We start from the raw sequence: 19,474 nt of genomic DNA, 5'->3' as shown, positions 1-19,474 counted from the left end.
TTAAGTAGGCTACTAAACATTATATATTTATAATCATTCCTGTCCGGGCATATATGTATATATAACAAATAAAGAGAAAGTAGACTAGAAAGGGTGCTCAGAGAGCACAGGGCTCAGCCTAATGCATTGTGTTGGTGTAATCGAGTTGAAATGGTTAAACTCACACCTCGGTATAAATGTAGCACACATGCACCATTAAAGAGTAAGCTTTTTGGTGGTGTAACTGATTGTGGTGTTTATGAGAGTGGTCATGTATGAACATAACTGAACATACTTGTGTATTTTTTTCAATCAGCCATTATAGACAATAACAGAAGACATAATTTACAAAACTACAGGTATATGCAGAAATTAAGTCCAGTGTTCATTCCTCTGGGGGGTAAAAAGGATGTGCACTAGCCAAGTGTCCATGCCTCTAGGATGGGTAGAAGGGCACTAGCCCAGTGTCCATGTCTCTAGGATGGGTAGAAGGGCACTAGCCCAGTGTCCATGCCTCTAGGATGGGTAGAAGGGCACTAGCCCAGTGTCCATGCCTCTGGGAGGGGTAGAGGGGCACTAGCCCAGTGTCCATGCCTCTGGGAGGGGTAGAGGGGCACTTGCCCAGTGTCCATGTATCTGGGATGGGTTCTAAGTTGGCTATGGTTATTTTGTTTTACATGCATAGAAACATAAGATAATATTGGTTGCTTGCTCGTGGAACAACCGACCAGCTCTTCACTCTCGCAAGGATCTTGAGGGGGCTTGGGAGTTTGCCCAACCTGTCTACATGTGTTTTGTGGACTTGGAGAAGGCTTACGACCGGGTCCCTCGAGAGGGTTATGGAGGGTCTTGTGGAGGGTTATGCGGGAGTATGGGTTGAGGGGATCCCTATTTAGGTCCATCCAATCCTTGTACACCCAGAGCGAGAGCTGTGTCCGTGTCCTCAGCAGTAAGTCGTCTTCCTTTCCGGTGGGGGTTGTCACCAATCCTGTTTGTGATTTTCATGGACAGGATATCGAGGCGTAGTCATGGGGAGGTGGGTTTGCAGTTCGTTGAGCTGGGGATCGCGTCGCTGCTATTTGCAGATGATGTGGTCCTGATGGCATCATCTGCCTGCGACCTCCAGCACTCTCTGGATAGGTTCACAACTGAGTGAAAAGCGGCTGGGATGAGAATCAGCACTTCTAAATCTGAGGCCATGGTTCTCAGCAGGAAACCGGTGGTCTGTCCACTCCAAGTAGGAAATGAGTCCTTAACCCAAGTGAAGGAGTTCAAGTATCTGGGGGTCTTGTTCACGAGTGAGGGAACCATGGAGAGGGAGTTTGGCCGGAGAATCAGAGCAGCTGGTGCGGTTCTGCAGTCGCTTTACCGCACTGTTGTGACGAAAAGAGAGCTGAGCCAAAAGGCAAAGTTGGCACTGGCCTGTGACCAGCTAAAGATTCCCCAGGCAGAGCTGGTTGATGCTGCCAGGGAAAGGGATGTCTGGGGCCCCCTGCTGGAACTGCTGCCTCCGCGACCCAACCCCGGATAAGTGGATGAAGATGGATGGATGGATGTAGTTTGTGGGATGTTCCAATCGCTCTGGTAGTTTTTGTATAATCCTGCTATGTGACGGATAATACTGTTTTTGTAGTATGGACATTTCAGACACGACCCAAGATAGGGAGAAAACCTTAAACCTTAAACCTTAAGGAGAAGACTTATAGGTGTTTTGTGCAACATATTTTATTTTAAGGAAACCTTAACCTGATTTCAAGAAAAATCTTAAGGTGTTCTGTGCAACGGGACGGTTAATACTTGTTTTGGCAGTCCTCCACCAGAGGGTCTTTACTGTCCACTCTGCTCAGCACCTCCCTGACCGCCTCCTCCAGCCACAATAGGACCCCGCCCTCCCGCCACAGAGTGTGGGTCCTCCCCACGTACAGACCCACCAACTCAGCCAGGGCAGGGGACTGTCTGGAGGGGGAGGGAGAGGGACGGGGACAAGACAAAAAGAAGGAAAGAAAGAAAGGAAAGAAAAAGATTTTAATGATAGAATTATTTATATTCTACTTATTACATAATAAGTACTGTTCTATACCAGTTTGATTTATACCTTGCTACAATGGATTAAAATTTCATGACAAGATTTTATGGTAATAAATGTTTAAATTCCATTACGACGACTGAGATAGAGAAAATGATATTTTAAAACAATAACAACCACAATCACATCAACAAGGTTGTTTACCCCAGCTGACTCTGAGGGCCGAAGAAGGCATGAGACGACACTGCTGCATCTGGCTGCACTGTGCACAGGTCCAGCAGAGGCATCAACACTGTGGAAAACAAACACGCACAGTTACAAACACGTGTGTGTGATTTCTGTCTTCCCATATAAATGTGTGCTGTGCGTGTGTGTGTGTGTGTGTGTGTGTGTTTGCTGTGTGTCTCACCTCCAGGGAACATGATGAGAGCGTTCTGAAGCAGCAGGTCAGCCCTGCCCCTGAGGCCCTCCCTGTCCTCCGGCCCCGCCCTGTCCTCCTGCTGACTCAGGTGGAAGTGGCTCAGAGCCACAGAGAAGGCAAAGTTTGGCAGCTGGGACAGGTTCCTGTGTACCTGAGAGACACACCCACACACACATATATATACATCAGTTAAAACGCACACTTACAAACACAAGCACGCACACACACACATGGCTAAATCAGTTAAAACATACAAACACACACACGCACACAGCCTCACCTCCCACTCCTGGTAGAGGCGCAGCAGGAAGAGGTATTCCCTGGAGCGCAAGGACAGGAAGTCGATGAGCAGTAGCATGCAGAGAGGGTCAGCATCCGGGTCCAGACTGGAACACACACAAACACACACACATACAGTATTTTGTGAGTCGAATCAGATTCACCTGTTCAAACCAGAGATTCAACGATTCCTTCCTTTTTTCTCTCTCATATGCTTAGGCTGGACACCGCAGGAATCGGGACAGCTGGGGGGCTGGTAGGGAGGGGGAGGCTGTAGGGGGGTGGGGGGGCTGGTAGGGAGGGGGAGGCTGGGGGGGCTGGTAGGGAGGGGGAGGCTGTAGGGGGGTGGGGGGGCTGGTAGGGAGGGGGGCCCCTCTACACTTCCAGGCCCAGGGGCCCATTTTTTCCTGATCCATCTCTGGCTATAGGAGAGCATGCAGCCTTGTTTTATGGCCGTGTTCCGACTTGAATAGGCTATGTTATGAATAGGGCCTATGTCATCCATATAAAGTAGGTTATTTATCTAAGTTTGTCACATTGTGCTTTTCTTGGGTTATTTATTTTTCAAGCGTCAAATATCCGTTCATGAAAGTCAGTCCATTGCACTCTGCTTAATTCTATTAAAAGGTTAGTTTATATTAGATATTTCCTTCGATAGGCTAATATCAATGTTCTCATTTTAGCCTAATGAAATATAACAGGCTAATGGGGTAGCCTACTCTTCTTCAATTAAACTAAATAAATCACAACTAGATCTTTGCTAATAAACTGTTAAGACAGGCTGAAGTACTGTTTTGGGAAAAGCAAAGTGAGTAACCCTGCATGAATGCAAATTGGCTGCAGCTGAGCTGAATCTGTTTTAGACTAGTCATACAGTCGGCTGCAAAACCACCATCTAGTATTCAGTGAAAATAGTCACTGTGCACATCCCTTCTGCGAAAGCAACCAAAGGGTTTTTCAAGGCAAAGAAGTGGAATGTTCTGCAATGGTCAAGTCAATCACCTGACCTGAATCCAATTGAGCATGCATTTCACTTGCTGAAGACAAAACTGAAGGGAAACCGCTCAAAGAACAAGCAGGAACTGAAAACAGTTACACTAGTGGAATGGCAGAGCAACACCAGGGATGAAACCCAGCGTCTGGTGATGTCACATATAAAAGTTGTTGTAATTCTTATACCATTCACCTGATTTGGATGTAAATACCCTCAAATTAAAGCTGAAAGTCTGCACTTACTGCCGCACATACTGAATGCTCCTTTCATGTCCCTTGTGGTGGTGTAGTGTACAGAGCCAAAATGATGAAAATTGTGTCAATTTCCAAAAATGTATGGACCTAACTGTATATGAGTATTATTCTACATATTGATACAGATCGTATGTACCTGGCTGTATGTATGTATATACTCTATATTTTATGCATACTGCTTATATATATTCCTTCTTCTCTATTATGTATATTCGCTACTATGTATATTCTATACTCCAACCTATGCTGTACTTTCTAATTTCTCTGCCTGCCCACCCGCCTGCCTGTCTGTCTGCCCACCTGTCTGTCTGCCCACCTGTCTGTCTGTCTGTCTGTCTGCCCACCCATCTATCTCTCTGTCTGTCTGTCTATAGTACAGTAACACCTGGGATTACTTGTGACCACAAGAAGATTCATCCTGTGACAGGATATCCTTGAGATCTTTAAGATGCGTGGGAAGCACAGGAACCAAGGTTCTGCTGTACACGGCTGTTTCAGAGCACGGGAGTGACATCATACAGTAAGTACATGTGAGACGGTGCACGTGCTGCTGTGTGATCAGACAGAATGATCAGTCATGTGGGACTGGCAATCAGAGCCACATATATACCAAGATCCAGCTTAGCTATATGCTACATACACACACCACCCTGGGTGAAGGTAGATGGACATACAGTGGAAAGCTCAGTATACAGACTGAGTGTGTGTGTATGTGTTTTTGTTGTAATGGAATTAAATCTGATCGAAAGTAAAAAGATTTGCTAAGGTTCACTCAAAGAGGTCAAGTCTGGTTTATTGAGAAAACATACGAGCGCAAGGACTTCCAGGATAACGCACGTAAGTGGTATCCAGCAGAAGTGCCGCAGTCTGGTCTTGCGCGGCCTTATATTCAAAGCAATACACAGGTATGACGCTTCCAGGGATGTGATTGGCTAACCTATCTATACACGTCATAATAAATGGCATACGTCATCAACAGTGGTCAAGAGTTGAGACACGTGATATGAGAAAGAGCGGTAAATCTTGCAGGGACAATAGAACAAAGAATGGTTATTCAGGCCAGACAAAGTCTAGGTGTGTTGACCTCCTGGAGGTCATCCTGTCAAAATTAGATTAGCACAGCTATGTGAAAGGTTGAGGGAGGTGGTGAGGTGGTGAAACTACAATTTCTATGACATTGTAAGTGTATGTTTCAACTGATATATTGGTGTGTGTGTGTGTGTATATGTGTGTGTATATGTGTGTGTGTGTGTATCTGCTCTCTCATAGACCTGACTTCTGTAGGTTGTATTATCTCTAATGATGTAAAAGGCCTTCAGGGGACCAATTCTAATGAACACAACAGCATACAGTATATATGGTATATAAGCACATATAAGCATGTCCAGGCTGGACAGCAATATCTCATATCTGGAAGAAAGAATATCCTCATCTGTTTCGGTAGGAAGTATTAATAAAGATAAAGGGATAAACTCAGTCATAACTCATATTCGAGTACACAGAACCACTGTTCCCCTCCTCTCCAGCCAATACCACACACCAACCCAGCCCCCCAGCCCCTCCTGTAGGTTCTCAGCCCTCAACCCCCCCACCCCCCCCCTTCTACCCAGCCCCCGCCTCCCCTGATCCCACCCCCCGCCCCTCTCGTAGTTGTCAGCCCCCCCACGGTACCTCAGGATGAGGCGACCGTATTCCAGGGCTGTCCTGGGGCATCCTCTCTTCTCCAGGAACATCATGTGCTTGTACACAGCCAAGTAAAACGCTCTGCCAAAACAGATTTGATTAGTCACACACACACACACACACAAACAGTTCAATAAATCAGAGGAGGAAACCTCATGCATGTCAGCTTTTACGTGCTTGTGAACATGCTATCAGAGCTTTAGCTATGTGTGTGTGTGTGTGTGTGTGTGTGTCACCTGTTCTCTGGTCTCTGGTAGTCCAGACGGCAGTTCCCTGATGTCAGGCTGAACACGGGGTGGAATGCACACTCAAAACTGTACAGGGCCCGCTCTGAGAAACATGCACAGGTACGCACGCACGCACACACGCACACACGCACACACACACACACACACGTGACATGACATGACATCTAATGCTGTCCCTTCGTGATAAAACATGCTGTGTCTGAGTAGGGATGAGACAGTATACCGTAAAACCGTGAACCGCGGTATAAAATGTCCATGGTATTAGAACCGTGACATTCCCTGTGTTTACGGTATTACGTTTACGGTATTACGCAATAAAGCTCTGCTGAAACTTCACATTTTAAATTGCTTGCAACAGTTAATTTTGTAATTTAATATAAGCTTGCTATTAAACTGAGCTTAATTACAATAGTGTGTATTTTCCATCATGTGTTGCACTGTAGTTCCTTCAAAGTAAAAGTTTTTTTTATGTGTGTTGGGGAGGTGAAATGCCGTATACCGTGAAATACCGTAAACAGTACCGTGTAACTAAATACCGTACCGTACCGTAATGCAAAAATCCATAACGTCTCATCTCTAATCTGAGTAACACTAGAGTATGAGAGGCCGTATAGGCCATATTCAATACTTTACCTCATGTACACATGTGAATACTCTCACATACACATTGGAAATATTCTCATAGTACTGAAAATCCTCTCACATACTACTGAAATGCAATAGTTGTATGTAAGAGAAATTTCAGTAGTATGTGAGAGCATTTCACGTGTATGTGAGAGCATTTCATATGTGTATGTGAAATACTCTCACATAGACATGTGAAATGCTCTCACACACGTGAAATACCCTCACATACACTTCTGAATATTCTCTCACATACTACTGAAAATGCTCTCACATACACATATTAAAGGAGTAGTAAAGGGAGAATGCATGTTTAGCCCTGTTTTAAAGTTACTTATGATCATATACAATGGTTCAGATCAAAACATTGACAAAGCTAGCATTTTCGAGAAAGTTGATAATTGCTCTACCACCGTTTTGGTCATACAATGGATGTGGATGGGCTTCTTGAAAACTCATTCAAAAACATGTTAAACTCTCGATTTCAAAGACAAGAAACTCACCTAGGTGTTAGTTGGGGTTCTGACATATAATTCGCCATAAAGTAAGATTCTAGTTCATCTGGAAAGGCTTTTTTAAATATTTAGCATAGAACTATTTAGTCGCAGCACATACGTATGTAAACCTCCACAAACTAGGTAGCCTAGCAACATAAACAATAACAATAGCTATCGTAAGTAGTTCCGCTTCCTGAATCCCCTCTGCGGATTGATCTACACATCTACAACGGTCGCTTCAATACAAGTCAATGGATTTCATAAAATGATCAATAAATACTCTCGCATACACATGTGAAATACTCTCACATACACATGAAATACTCTCACATACACATGTGAAATGCTCTCACATACTACTGAAAATTGCATGAAGCAAAGTCCACAAGACATTCAGAGCAAGAATGAACCATTGTATATGATCATAAGTAACCTTAAAACAGGGCTAAACATGCATTTTCCCTTTACTACTCCTTTAAATACTCTCAAATACTAATGAAAATGCTCTCACATAAACATATTAAATACTTTCACATACAACTGAAAATGCTCTCGCATACACATGTGAAATACTCTCACATACACACGATGTCACATACACGCGATGCCACATACACGTGAATACTTGCATACACATGTGAAATGCTCTCACATACGACTGAAATTCCTCTTACATACAACTACTGCATTTCAGTAGTATGTGAGAGGATTTCACGTGTATGTGAGAGTATTCACGTGTACACCAACCTTACCTAATCCTAATGTGAGCACTAGGCCGGACAATGGTACAGAACACTGGTAATCAACCAATCAGGTGACGATTACCAATGTGATTTCAGCGATCTCAGAGCTACCAGAGTCCGAACATGGTTTCTGGTTAATCTAAGATGGACCCTCGATATGAGCACAGGTCTGACCACTCTCTGTTACTGCCTGCTCCCACTAAGCAGGTCAGAGCTAATATAACTATCAGAGAGCTAATCTAACTATTAGGCTAGAGTAGATCAATCTAACTAAATTTCACTGTCAAATTTCAAATGTCACATGTAGCTACGGGAATAGAGGTGCGTGTGTGTGTGCTCTGGGTTAGAAACAGGAGACTCTGACCCACTTGCCTGTCTCCTCTGTGATTCTAGCCTCACACTTCAAACAGATTCCCTGATGCTTACCTGGCCGTCGCCCTCAACCACTCAGATTCCCTAATACTGACCTGGTGGCAGCTCACGACCAATCAGATTCCTAAATACTGGCTAGGGGCCCCTGCTGCTCACCTATGAGGTCCCTGGCCATCTCCTGGTCCTCTTGGATGCGGCAGACATCGGAGAGCTGCAGCAGAGAGTCTATGTGGTACGGGTTCATCTGCAGAAGAGCCTAAAGGGACAGGATCCGGTCAGCTATGGGCACATGGGTTTGTCTTGCCGATGAACACAGGGTGCAGCTGAGGAAACCTAACCACAATGTACTGTACAGCCTTAATTCTAAAAAGATCTACTATTACAACCTGGCAGTGCTTCCCTTCCATCCTCTTTCTACAGCTCACCACTATGTTGTTGGGATCCATGGACTCCACAGCATCCAGGAACTTGAACTGGACCTGCTGATAGTCTCGGCTGTGCTCGAAGGTGAAGTACTGCAGCCCAGCCCTGGTCTCCAGCAGAGACATGGAGATGCCTGGCCAGGAGAGACACATCAGACCAGCAATGAAGACAGACGAACATACAATAATCAACCATTTAGTCTGCCGTTTTTTACATTTCCTCTATAGCTTGCTTCCTATAAAAAATACATATCCTAAGTACCATTTTTTATATTTAGGCACCTGACCTGACTAACCCTAACCAACAACACCAGTGTACAGACTGAGGGAGTTGGGAATCTATAATGTTATTTTAGTGTAAAGAAAGAAATTACAAATTATGCCTTAAAGAGAGCGTGGAACATCCCTGTACTGAAAAGGATTCCCATGTGTGGTTAGATAAGACACCTTATCCTCACCTGATCTCTTGGACAACAGCTGCTTACATTTCAAGTCAATCAGCTGCCTGAATTATTCTATTTAGGATGATAATGTGTCACTGGGCCGACCAAGACTCGTATAACAGCCCCAGTTCTTCTCCGACCTTGTGCTACTGTAAGTTGAACAGGGTTCAGCAGAGAGCAGATATACAGCAACGGCGTCTTTGAGTCTGCACAGCAATCGAAAACATTTACCACATTTAATTTATGATACATGGTCACGTCGTGGCCTGAATGCAGACTGAATGTGGCCCTCTGTTGCGATTATTCCCAGAAAAGATTATCTGCAAATCTGGTTTCAGGCTACCCAACAGTGATAACATATGCTGTGTTCAGCTTCCTAGAGCTCAGGCCTCCAGTGTGTTTGTGGCTGATGGGGTCAGGGCTACTAGGACTTCCAGGGATGAGAAGGAACAACTCCAGGGGGATGCAGCAATACTGGTGCCTTAGAGATACTAGCTATGGCCACCAGGCACCACTGGAGCTCTTTGTTATGCATCTGTCGCCCGAAAACCAACAGTTATGACAGTATTAACATAGTGCTGAAAATAAAGGCTGGTCAAGATCATTAAAATGTTTTTCTGGTTTTAAATGTGCTTATTTTGTTACTTTTACCATCTGAAATAGTGGGTAATTTGATCTACTGGTTGAAAGTTGAAAATGGTCTAACATCACTGCTAGTTTGAACAGCAGTGAATGACACTTTCTAGGGACTGTATATACTTACTGACTGAAACGTCAACACATCTGACAATGCTAAATAGTAGTGCAGTGCTTGAAACAAATGTGAGCAACATGTTATCCAGGGGATAACTTTATCCTTGTAACTGGTGGTTACTATGACAATGCCTGGTGAACCCCTGCTGAGGGCCTAGTGAACCCCTGCTGAGGGCCTAGTGAACCCTTGCTGAGGGCCTGGTGAACCCTTGCTGAGGGCCTGGTGAACCCCTGCTGAGGGCCTAGTGAACCCCTACTGAGGGCCTGGTGAACCCCTGCTGAGGGCCTAGTGAACCCCAGCTGAGGGCCTAGTGAACCCCAGCTGAGGGCCTGGTGAACCCCTGCTGAGGGCCTAGTGAACCCCTGCTGAGGGCCTAGTGAACCCCTGCTGAGGGCCTAGTGAACCCCTACTGAGGGCCTGGTGAACCCCTGCTGAGGGCCTAGTGAACCCCTGCTGAGGGCCTAGTGAACCCCTACTGAGGGCCTGGTGAACCCCTGCTGAGGGCCTAGTGAACCCCAGCTGAGGGCCTGGTGAACCCCTGCTGAGGGCCTAGTGAACCCCTGCTGAGGGCCTAGTGAACCCCTGCTGAGGGCCTAGTGAACCCCAGCTGAGGGCCTGGTGAACCCCTGCTGAGGGCCTAGTGAACCCCTGCTGAGGGCCTAGTGAACCCCTGCTGAGGGCCTAGTGAACCCCTGCTGAGGGCCTGGTGAACCCCTGCTGAGGGCCTAGTGAACCCCTGCTGAGGGCCTAGTGAACCCCTGCTGAGGGCCTAGTGAACCCCTGCTGAGGGCCTAGTGAACCCCTGCTGAGGGCCTAGTGAACCCCTGCTGAGGGCCTAGTGAACCCCTGCTGAGGGCCTAGTGAACCCCTGCTGAGGGCCTAGTGAACCCCAGCTGAGGGCCTAGTGAACCCCAGCTGAGGGCCTAGTGAACCCCTGCTGAGGGCCTGGTGAACATGGCCTACCTGGGCGGCTGAAACGTCCAGGCCAGGTGTCTTTGGGAACGGTCATCCAGGTGCTGCGACGGAACTGCCTCTGTCTCTGCCGAGGCCTGACCACAACACCACACGATAGAATAAGACAGCTGAGTATATAGGCAAGGCAGCTTTATATTTAGAGCACATTTCATACACAAGGGAACAATGATCAATGTGCTTCACAAAAAACATGTTTAAAGGCATTTTCAGATCCAATAAAACAGGATTTAAAAAGAATGCATAGAATTAGATTTAAATGAAAGAATAAAACCAGTCCAGGTCCAGCCTGTCTTATGTGCGTGGCTGGCTTGTTTCTGTTCAGGACTGGTAGGACGGAAGCTAGTCATGCCACTGAAATAGCTGTGAATTTAAATTACATGAAATAATGTCTGATAAATGAAGATAGGTCTTGTCGCCTGGACACATCAGTTCCAATGCTTACCCAGCACAATAAGAGCGGGATAGCCAGTTAGCTCATGAGCTCACAACAACTAGCAGCAGCTTCCATAACATTAATGGTAGCGGTCAGTGGCTAAAGCGGTTACACTGATGATTCCTGTACTGTTAGCTATTTTGCTGCAATTGGTTCAACTTCTGTTTCTGGACAAAGGTGAGAGATAAACCCAGATAACACAAGACTAGCGGACCTACAGCGGGTCCCCGATGGACGAGCTGGTGGACCTCCGGCCGAATCCGCTGGCGTGTTCCTGGCCATTTGCACATCGAATGGCAAGTGGACCTCTGGTGCATTATTAGCGTCAGGGACAGCGGTCCGCTAGTAATCCTAAATGCTCCCACTATTGCTCCACCACCATTCCACTGGTAGTTTATTGTCTATATCAGGCCCATTGGCCCTAGGCTTATGGAATTCTACTGCTAAATTAACTTTTTGGTAACACTTCCTTTCATAGTCCCCCAATTACTAAACATTTACCTGGTATATACATGCAAAGTATAGCCTAATATATAATGGGTAATTACTGAGACACCTATACTGTAGGTATAATTTCAAAACAGGAGTATTTCAAATGTTCAATTACTGCACATAAATTCAATAACTGACATAGCACCAAAGGTTAACACATTTTTACATAGCTTTTATAACATCCAGTGATGAAAAAAAAAAATCTTCCCCACTGGGGCTTGACCTTCGGCATGGAAGGCAGACGCCCTATCCACTATACTACAGAGGAACTTGATACTGTGCGATGTCATAGTGGTTTTATTTTGGTGTTCTGGGATCACTGCCTCTTGTGGTGGCACAATCAGTTTGACACAGTTAATTCAACTGCAAAACAGACTGTACATTACCTTAAAGATAAAAAAACAAAAACGTTTTGTTCCCATGGGATCTCTCCCGTCCGCTCAACATATATATAAAAACTTTGCGGCTTTGGAGTCTGTTATCATAACGTTGACTATGGCAAGGCGTTACATTTCTCTATTTCAGTGTAGCATTAGCGGTCTTTCAACCAGTGTGAATTTCATCCTGTATGTGCTTTTTAGCTGTGACCAGCAGCTCTATAGCTCGCTTCACGAGTCAGTCGGGCCGGGATATCCATTTTCAATGTTTAATTCAATCCACTCCAGTTTGTTTCACTACAAGCGACTATAGGGGGAGGACATCATTTCTCTTAAGGTCGGTCTTTCACCCCATTGGAGGATAGGGAGTGATTCTGATTGGTAGCGTTGGTACTTAAAGGTAGGTGACCTTTTGAGCCTAGATTCTCAATGAAGATGTCTCTAGACTTTTGGTGACGGCGAGGCAGAGATCTTGAAAGCTTGGCATTGTGAAACTAAGTCGGTTGGTATTTATTGGTCCACAAAAATGTTCACAACAGCACAACAGCTGTTACTAATCCACTAGTAGACAAGAAAGAATATTCAGTCAGATTGAAAATGCTTGAAGCCTACTTCAGCCTACTAGCTCGTAACATTGCAAATTTGCGCTTGTTTGAGATCCCTCGTACAGTCGTCTACAGTACAAGTGGCTGTCTGGCTGAGTTTCCTTTGCAATTTGCCTGACCAATCAGTAGTGTGCAGTGTTTTCCCATCACCTTTCAGCTCGCTCGGAATCCCAAAGGAGGTAATCCCAAAAAAGTAGCAACTCGACTTGGCTGTACTCGCTTTTTGCACAGTGGAAAAACAAAAAAAGCAAGTTGAGTCGAGTCAACTTGCACTTTTTCGTGCAGTGGAAAACCGACTATGTTTTGAAGGTGATAGTAGGCCGATTTTATTACTGGCTTGACGTGGCTGTTGAAATTTAGATATCAATCCATAATAAGATTTCTGGCTTGTTTTTTGGATAATTATCTCAGTTTTGTACCTATTTAGTTGAAGGAAATTCTGGCACATTCTGCCTATGACCCGCCCCCCCTAAACCTGCCCCTTTAACCCCCTCACCCCCAAACCTGAGCCTTTCACCTCTGGTCCCCCAACACTGCCCGCGCTCCGAAGTATCTCTTCAGCTCCGTCTCTGGATTCAGGTTCCTGCCAAGCAGACAAAGAAGACAAATCTCACTGGGAATGTATTTTTGTTTATCTGGACCCTCATCAGCTGTAGCCTCAGCAACTGCAGCTCCTCCAGGAGTCCACAAACAACACACGACACATACTGTATGTCACAGGTGTGAAGAAAACCAAGTAATTCGAGGGCATGGGCGGGCAGTGTTTAGACTGAGGACACGGTTACACAAACAGTACATCACAGCGCAATGTTTAAAAAAAGTATGTAAAAGGTTCCCTCTCAGCAGTAGACCAGCTGGAACTAGACTCAACCCAGTTCCCCCATCACTCACCTGTGTTCCACGTAGAGTACCGGTCGGCCGTCTGAGTCTCCACAGCCTTCATTCTGCAGCGTCAGACCATCCGACTGCTCAATGGATTGCAGCAGGGCATCGATATCCTCCTCAGCTGCCTCCTCCTAAAGACCACAGGCAGGTGAACAGCCAGCCAGCCACACACAGGTGAAGTTCAACCTACCCCTGACTATCCATCCAATGATGACAACACATAAACATAAACATAGCACCATAGTGGTTTGTCAGGGTGGAGTTATATACTTCTTTACCTGTGTTTCTGCTGAAGTGTTCTTTTTCTTCTTCTTTTTCTTCTTCTTTTTCACTTTGTCCCCAGATGCAGACTGATCATCAGATAAAGAAAACTGTTAACCGGCACTTCACTCTGTCTCTCCCCCTGGTCTCTCCCCCTGGTCTCTCAGCTGTCTCTCCCATGGTCTATCCCCTGGTCTTTCCCCTGTCTCTCCCCCCGGTTTTTCCTGTCTCTCCTCTGTCCGTCCCCCTGATCTCTCCTCTGGTCTCTCCTCTGTCTGCCCCCCTAGTCTCTCCTCTGCCTCTCCCCCTGGTCTCTCCCCCTGGTTTCTTCCCCCTCCCTCCCCTGTCTCTCCACTTGGTTTCTCCCCCCTCTCTCCTGTCTCTCATCTGGTCTCTCCCTTACCTCTCCCCCGGTCTTCTCTCTCTCTCCCCTTGATCTCTCCTCACCTTGGCAGCTCCTGTCTCAGGTTGTGGGTCTCTCTTCTCAGTGTCTGCACTGTCACTCTTCTCCTTGCCGTCCTCTTCATCAGGCTTCACCACACCTCCATCCTCATCCACATGGGATTTCTCTGCCTCATTCTCTGGCTCGCAAATCTGCACACATGGAGCAGACACACCACAGACACGTATAAAAGGGAAATTCTGTGCTCTTGTTATGACCAGATGGTTAGCTAGGTCATAAAGGCATGATGACTTTACTGAATGTTTATTAACGGTAGTAGTAGTTGTGCTACTTTATTTATCCCTGGGGGCAAATTGCACAAGAAATCTACTACTACTAGTCTAGGCTAGTTTAGCAGCAAAGATGATGCAAGTCCACCACAGTTAGCTAGCCAGCTAGCACATGCTAACAGCCATGAATGCACATAATAGTTAGCTGTAGTGGGTAGGTAGCTTGTCAGCAGTGTTTGGATAATGAACTAGATAGTCGGCAAGATATTTTACCAGTTCGTAAATGTTGCTCAGGTTCTTCTTGTTTTTCTTTGCTTTTCGGCTGTTACTCATCTTGGTTGGCTGCAGCAGCGCTTCGTCCTGCTCCCCGTCGTCGTCCTCCTCTACCTCTGCCTGGTCCTCGCCGGGGACCATGTCCCCCACGTCCAGGGCCTCCTGGCCCCGTTGCTTCCCCTTGAGCCTCCGCAGAGCCCGGCTCGACATTCTCCCGGGAGAGAGTGATCACCAACCTGTCTTGTGTTATTCAGCTAACTAAGCCTCACAGATCCAGCCATAAACAACAAGAGCATGAGCATCCGTATGCCAAGGTGAATCCTATTGGCTGCCTAAAAGGAAACGACATCGTTAGAGAAATGAGGTCAGAGAGACGTTCAATCTACGGATACTCCGTTTGGACAATACACATGGAGCTATAAGCGCAAGCAACGCAAGCTTCGCAAGGCCACGCAAGATCTCGTTGCGTCCTTGCGTGTGTCATGCCGAAATTTGTCACTTGACGCTTGACGCAAGCAATAGTGCAATTCCTTGCGTTTCCACAAAACAAAACACAGAACGCAAGCTCTCGAGTCATATTGGAGCTTGCGTTCACAACCTAGCTTGCGTTGTTTACGTCGACTATGAATGTGACACACTCTTTTCCACTGAATTTAATTTCCACAGAAATTATTGTTTCATATTAAAATCTATGTTCATGCACATATTTACATACCTACACTTCTAGTTCATCAAAGTTTATACCATATTTACATCTAAGATACACTTCTATTTCATCAATGTCTGTACACATATTTACATACAAGCTATAACTTGGCTATTCAGTAATACCAATCAGGTGAGAGTAGAGGAGTTTAGAATGACCACAGCAGGGGGAGGGCACAAATTATTTCTTGCATCCATTCTTCCTCACTAGTGGGACCTTGAATCTCCTGCCAGTTGGCAACAGCTGGAATAATGGTATTTAAAGTGAGTGGCCTGTTCCACTTTTTGCCCCTTCATGATAGCAGGCTTGAAGGCAGACCCTATGCTGCCTTTTCCCATCCTACCTCCCAGACACAGCTCCTTTTCACAGCTTTTTACCTTTTCTAAACCTGTGTGGATGTGTTATTTCAGTTTGGGGCATGGCCGTGAAGGATTTTAAAAACAAGGCAGGCATCGTTATACAGTCTAAGACTGTCCAGGGTGAGTAAGTCGTACTTTTGAGTGATGTGACAATGGTGATACCTGAGAGGCTTCTATAGGGCCTTTAATGCTTGTTTATAGAGGGAGTCAAGTTGATGAAAGTGGTTGATGCTTGGGACCATCTTAAGTATGACAGATGGGAAAATCGTGTGCATATATAGCAGGGCTGCTTCAGTTGATAGGTATGGACGGATAAATCTGAAGTTGAACTGACTAAACTTGACGGTATGGATTACCTTTTTTACGTAGCTGTATCAGTCTATATTGAATGAGTAACTTGTGTAATAGGCTATTTGTGCAGATTTAATTGTAGCCTATATTTTCATGAATATAACATAAAAAGAGTGAGATCGTAATAGTGGGAATTCCTGATGATTTATTATTTAGTAAACACAATGTCAACATGAAAAAGTGAGTGCATGACAATGACAGCAAACTGACGCAGCAGCTGGGCGTATTGATTCCATAGCAGTATCAATCGGAGTGTCCCCTCTTGGCATTCCATACTCTTTGTTATTATTAGGGGCCGCACACTACACAATGAGCAAAGCCTATCAACATAGTGAAAGCTCGATCACATCTCACTGTTCATCTCACTGTGAACCAACAGGGGGCAGTAACGCATAAAAGAAAGATCTTTTAGTCTCGTGAGACTGTATTGCCTTATCCCTGTAAATGTAGGCCTATCCTTGTAAAAACTTCAATGAAAATATTATGAAAGCGCGGGCGTGGCTTTGCACAAAAACGCTTATATCAAAAAAAGACTTTGTGTCCAGCTGTAGAGCATGCCATGACTCATACAAGCCATTTGAACCAACGAAAATGAGTGATGAACTGGAGGAATGAACTGTCATGAACTGGAGGAGTGATGAACTAGCTTCCCTGGCCGCTAGGAGAGCATACAAGCTTCTGTACGTGAACAAAACTTAGAAAAGCAACCTAGTCACCACTAGTCAGGCTAGTCATCACCAGACAAGGTCTCAGGACTGGTTGACTCTTAAGGTCCCTATAAAACTAAACTTGGAAAGACTGCCTTTATGGTGCTCCTAGTCTCGCATAGCCAGACTTATCTCCACACTTCGTTTACGCTGTGCCAGCGCCGGAGACTGGTCTGGCTGGACATATTACCATTCTGCATTAGGGGGAAAAAACCCAGGAGGCCTATTTCTTTAAACCAATTACAGTCGTCCTGGGCGGAGCCAGCCCGGACGCAGCGACGGTGCTCTTGCAAAATAGTCTGGATCGAATCTGATTGGTGCCGAGAGAATCTCTCGGCCGAATCAGATTAATTTGCGTCGCCACTGATTGGGCAGTATGACAACGAATGACAAGGTTTATTGCCAAAACCTACATCCGTTGAGTCAGACTATGGTGCTCCTAGAGAATGGAATAGGTTTCAGGAGACTTTTAAATTGGATGCTAGTCACTTTGACATTTTTAAACATATGATTCAGGAATATGGGGTCGAAGTCGTGTATGTTTTGGATAATGTTGTCATTGCATTAAGTTATATTATTAGATGATATATAATTATATTTGTATATTGCTTTATAATGTTTACAATGTTTGCTATGTTACCGGAAGTGTAAATGAGACCTTGGTGTCAATGGGCTCCTCTGAATAAATAAAGGTTAAATAAATAAATAAATAACCGAAAGAAAGAAAGAAAGAAAACGAGCTACAAACCGAAATCCCCTCAGTCCACTGACAACTCATGCCTAGCCAACGACCTGAATGAGTTCTACTGCAGATTTGAACCAGGCCAGGTCCAGCCTGGCTTATGTGCGTGGCTGGTTTGTTTCTGTTCAGGACTGGTAGGACAGAATCTAGTCCTGCCACTGAAATAGCTGTGAATTGAAATGACATGAAATAATGTCTGATAAATGAAGATAGGTCTTGTCGCCTGGACACATCAGTTCCAATGCTTCCAATGCTAATCCAGCACAATAAGAGCGGGATAGCCAGTTAGCTCATGAGCTCACAACAACTAGCAGCAGCTTCCATAACATTAATGGTAGCGGTCAGTGGCTAAAGCAGTTACACTGATGATTCCTGTAACGTTAGCTATTTTGCTGCAATTGGTTCAACTTCTGGACAAAGGTGAGGGATAAACCCAGATAACACAAGGCTAGCGGAGCTACAGCGGGTCCCCGATGAACGAGTTGGCGGACCTCCGGCGGAATATAACACAAGGCTAGCGGACCTACAGCGGGTCCCCGATGGATGCTCCACCACCATTCCACCGGTAGTTAATTGTCTATATCCTAGGCCCATTGGCCATGGGGTCCGTGGTGTGGTGGCGAGACTCCGCCCCCTCATGTCAGAGCGGTTTGGGTGTAGTGCAGTTACCTCCGGGCAATCTCCATACACCCACTGGTGAAAACCGTGTGTCTCTAGCCCGCTCAGGGGCTGAGTTGTGGAGTTCATGGCATGGATAGTGGCGTGGTGGCAAGACTCTGCCCGCTTGGGTCAGAGCTGATTGAGCGCAGTACAGTGACCTCTGGGCAATCTCCTTGCACCCACTGGCGAAGACCGTGGGTCTCTAGCCCACTCAGGGGCTGAGTTGTGGGATCCTTGGCGTGGATAGTGGCGTGATGGCGAGACTCCGCCCCCTCGCATCATATTGGGTCGGGGGCAGTGGAGCGCTCTCCGGGCTACCCACCTGCCCCCACCGGTGAAGACCGTGTTTCTCTAGCCCTCTCAGGGGCTGATTTGTGGGGTCCGTGGCATGGACAGTGGCGTGGTGGCAAGACTCCGCCCTCTCGCGTCATATTGGGTCAGGGGCTGTGGATCCCTCTATAAATCCTTTATACACATTATTTGACCTTCGGCAGGAGTATTTTAAAATCTGTAACATTTTTCTGGTGATCATCTATTTTTACCCCATGAAAGTAATTTTTTGGGACGCTAGTGTTTTTTTATTTATACCTTGTGTATACATGTCACAGAACAGGGAGGTGCTTGAGCTGTCAGCCAGAGAAGTGGAGAGAGGAATGTCTTGTACGTGGTGCAGCTAAAAGCTACTCCATTAGTCACGTCTCCCTGTTACACTACTTAAAAGCGAGGAGGGACATGCAAGAGGCAGGCAGCACACGGCTCCCTGATGTTGGCTACTCTCGCCATGGTCAAGTGTTCAGTAAGGGTCAGGAGAGGGAGCTGAGGGACTACCTACTGACAGCATCTGCCATGTTTCATGGGTTAAGCCCAAGTCAGGTAGCCTAATTCAGGAGATAATAGTTAATTTATGAGTTAGATATTCATAGAAATCAGCATCCCAGTCCCCATCTCAGCAGGGGCCAGACCTCTACAGCTGCCCCCCCACTGCAACACAGCCTCTCCATCCTGGAGAAGGATGTGAATCGTCTGTTCAAGAGACAGAACCCCCAGAAAGCGTCTGGGCCAGACTCTGTCTCTCCCTCCATCCTAAAGTATTGTGCTGACCAGCTGTCTCCGGTGTTCATTGGAATCTTCAAAACCTCACAAGAGACATGCCAGCCTGCTTCAAGACATCCACCATCATCCCCGTCCCCAAGAAAACAAGGATCACTGGCCTCAATGACTACAGACCCATCATCCT

At 45.9% G+C, this 19,474-nt stretch overlaps 1 protein-coding gene across 1 annotated transcript in view; it reads right to left on the bottom strand.

The window, feature by feature from the left end:
- tcf25 (TCF25 ribosome quality control complex subunit) overlaps nucleotides 1-15,031 on the bottom strand; it is a 40,083-nt gene extending 25,052 nt beyond the window's left edge. The window contains exons 1-14 of the mRNA XM_084436732.1: nucleotides 14,713-15,031; nucleotides 14,215-14,361; nucleotides 13,785-13,856; nucleotides 13,513-13,637; nucleotides 13,139-13,204; nucleotides 10,703-10,788; nucleotides 8,546-8,676; nucleotides 8,277-8,376; nucleotides 5,873-5,966; nucleotides 5,625-5,717; nucleotides 2,707-2,812; nucleotides 2,415-2,577; nucleotides 2,210-2,297; nucleotides 1,777-1,935 (exon numbers count right to left, since the gene is read on the bottom strand). Coding sequence (XP_084292858.1) covers nucleotides 1,777-1,935; nucleotides 2,210-2,297; nucleotides 2,415-2,577; nucleotides 2,707-2,812; nucleotides 5,625-5,717; nucleotides 5,873-5,966; nucleotides 8,277-8,376; nucleotides 8,546-8,676; nucleotides 10,703-10,788; nucleotides 13,139-13,204; nucleotides 13,513-13,637; nucleotides 13,785-13,856; nucleotides 14,215-14,361; nucleotides 14,713-14,922 — 1,640 coding nt within the window. The 5' untranslated portion in view covers nucleotides 14,923-15,031. The remainder of the gene's footprint in view (nucleotides 1-1,776; nucleotides 1,936-2,209; nucleotides 2,298-2,414; nucleotides 2,578-2,706; nucleotides 2,813-5,624; nucleotides 5,718-5,872; nucleotides 5,967-8,276; nucleotides 8,377-8,545; nucleotides 8,677-10,702; nucleotides 10,789-13,138; nucleotides 13,205-13,512; nucleotides 13,638-13,784; nucleotides 13,857-14,214; nucleotides 14,362-14,712) is intronic.
- Between the last annotated feature and the right edge of the window lie 4,443 nt (nucleotides 15,032-19,474).

The sequence above is a fragment of the Borostomias antarcticus genome, assembly GCF_949987555.1.
Source record: "Borostomias antarcticus genome assembly, chromosome: 4".
NCBI lineage: Eukaryota > Metazoa > Chordata > Actinopteri > Stomiiformes > Stomiidae > Borostomias > Borostomias antarcticus.
This window is presented reverse-complemented; position numbering and strand designations above follow the sequence as displayed.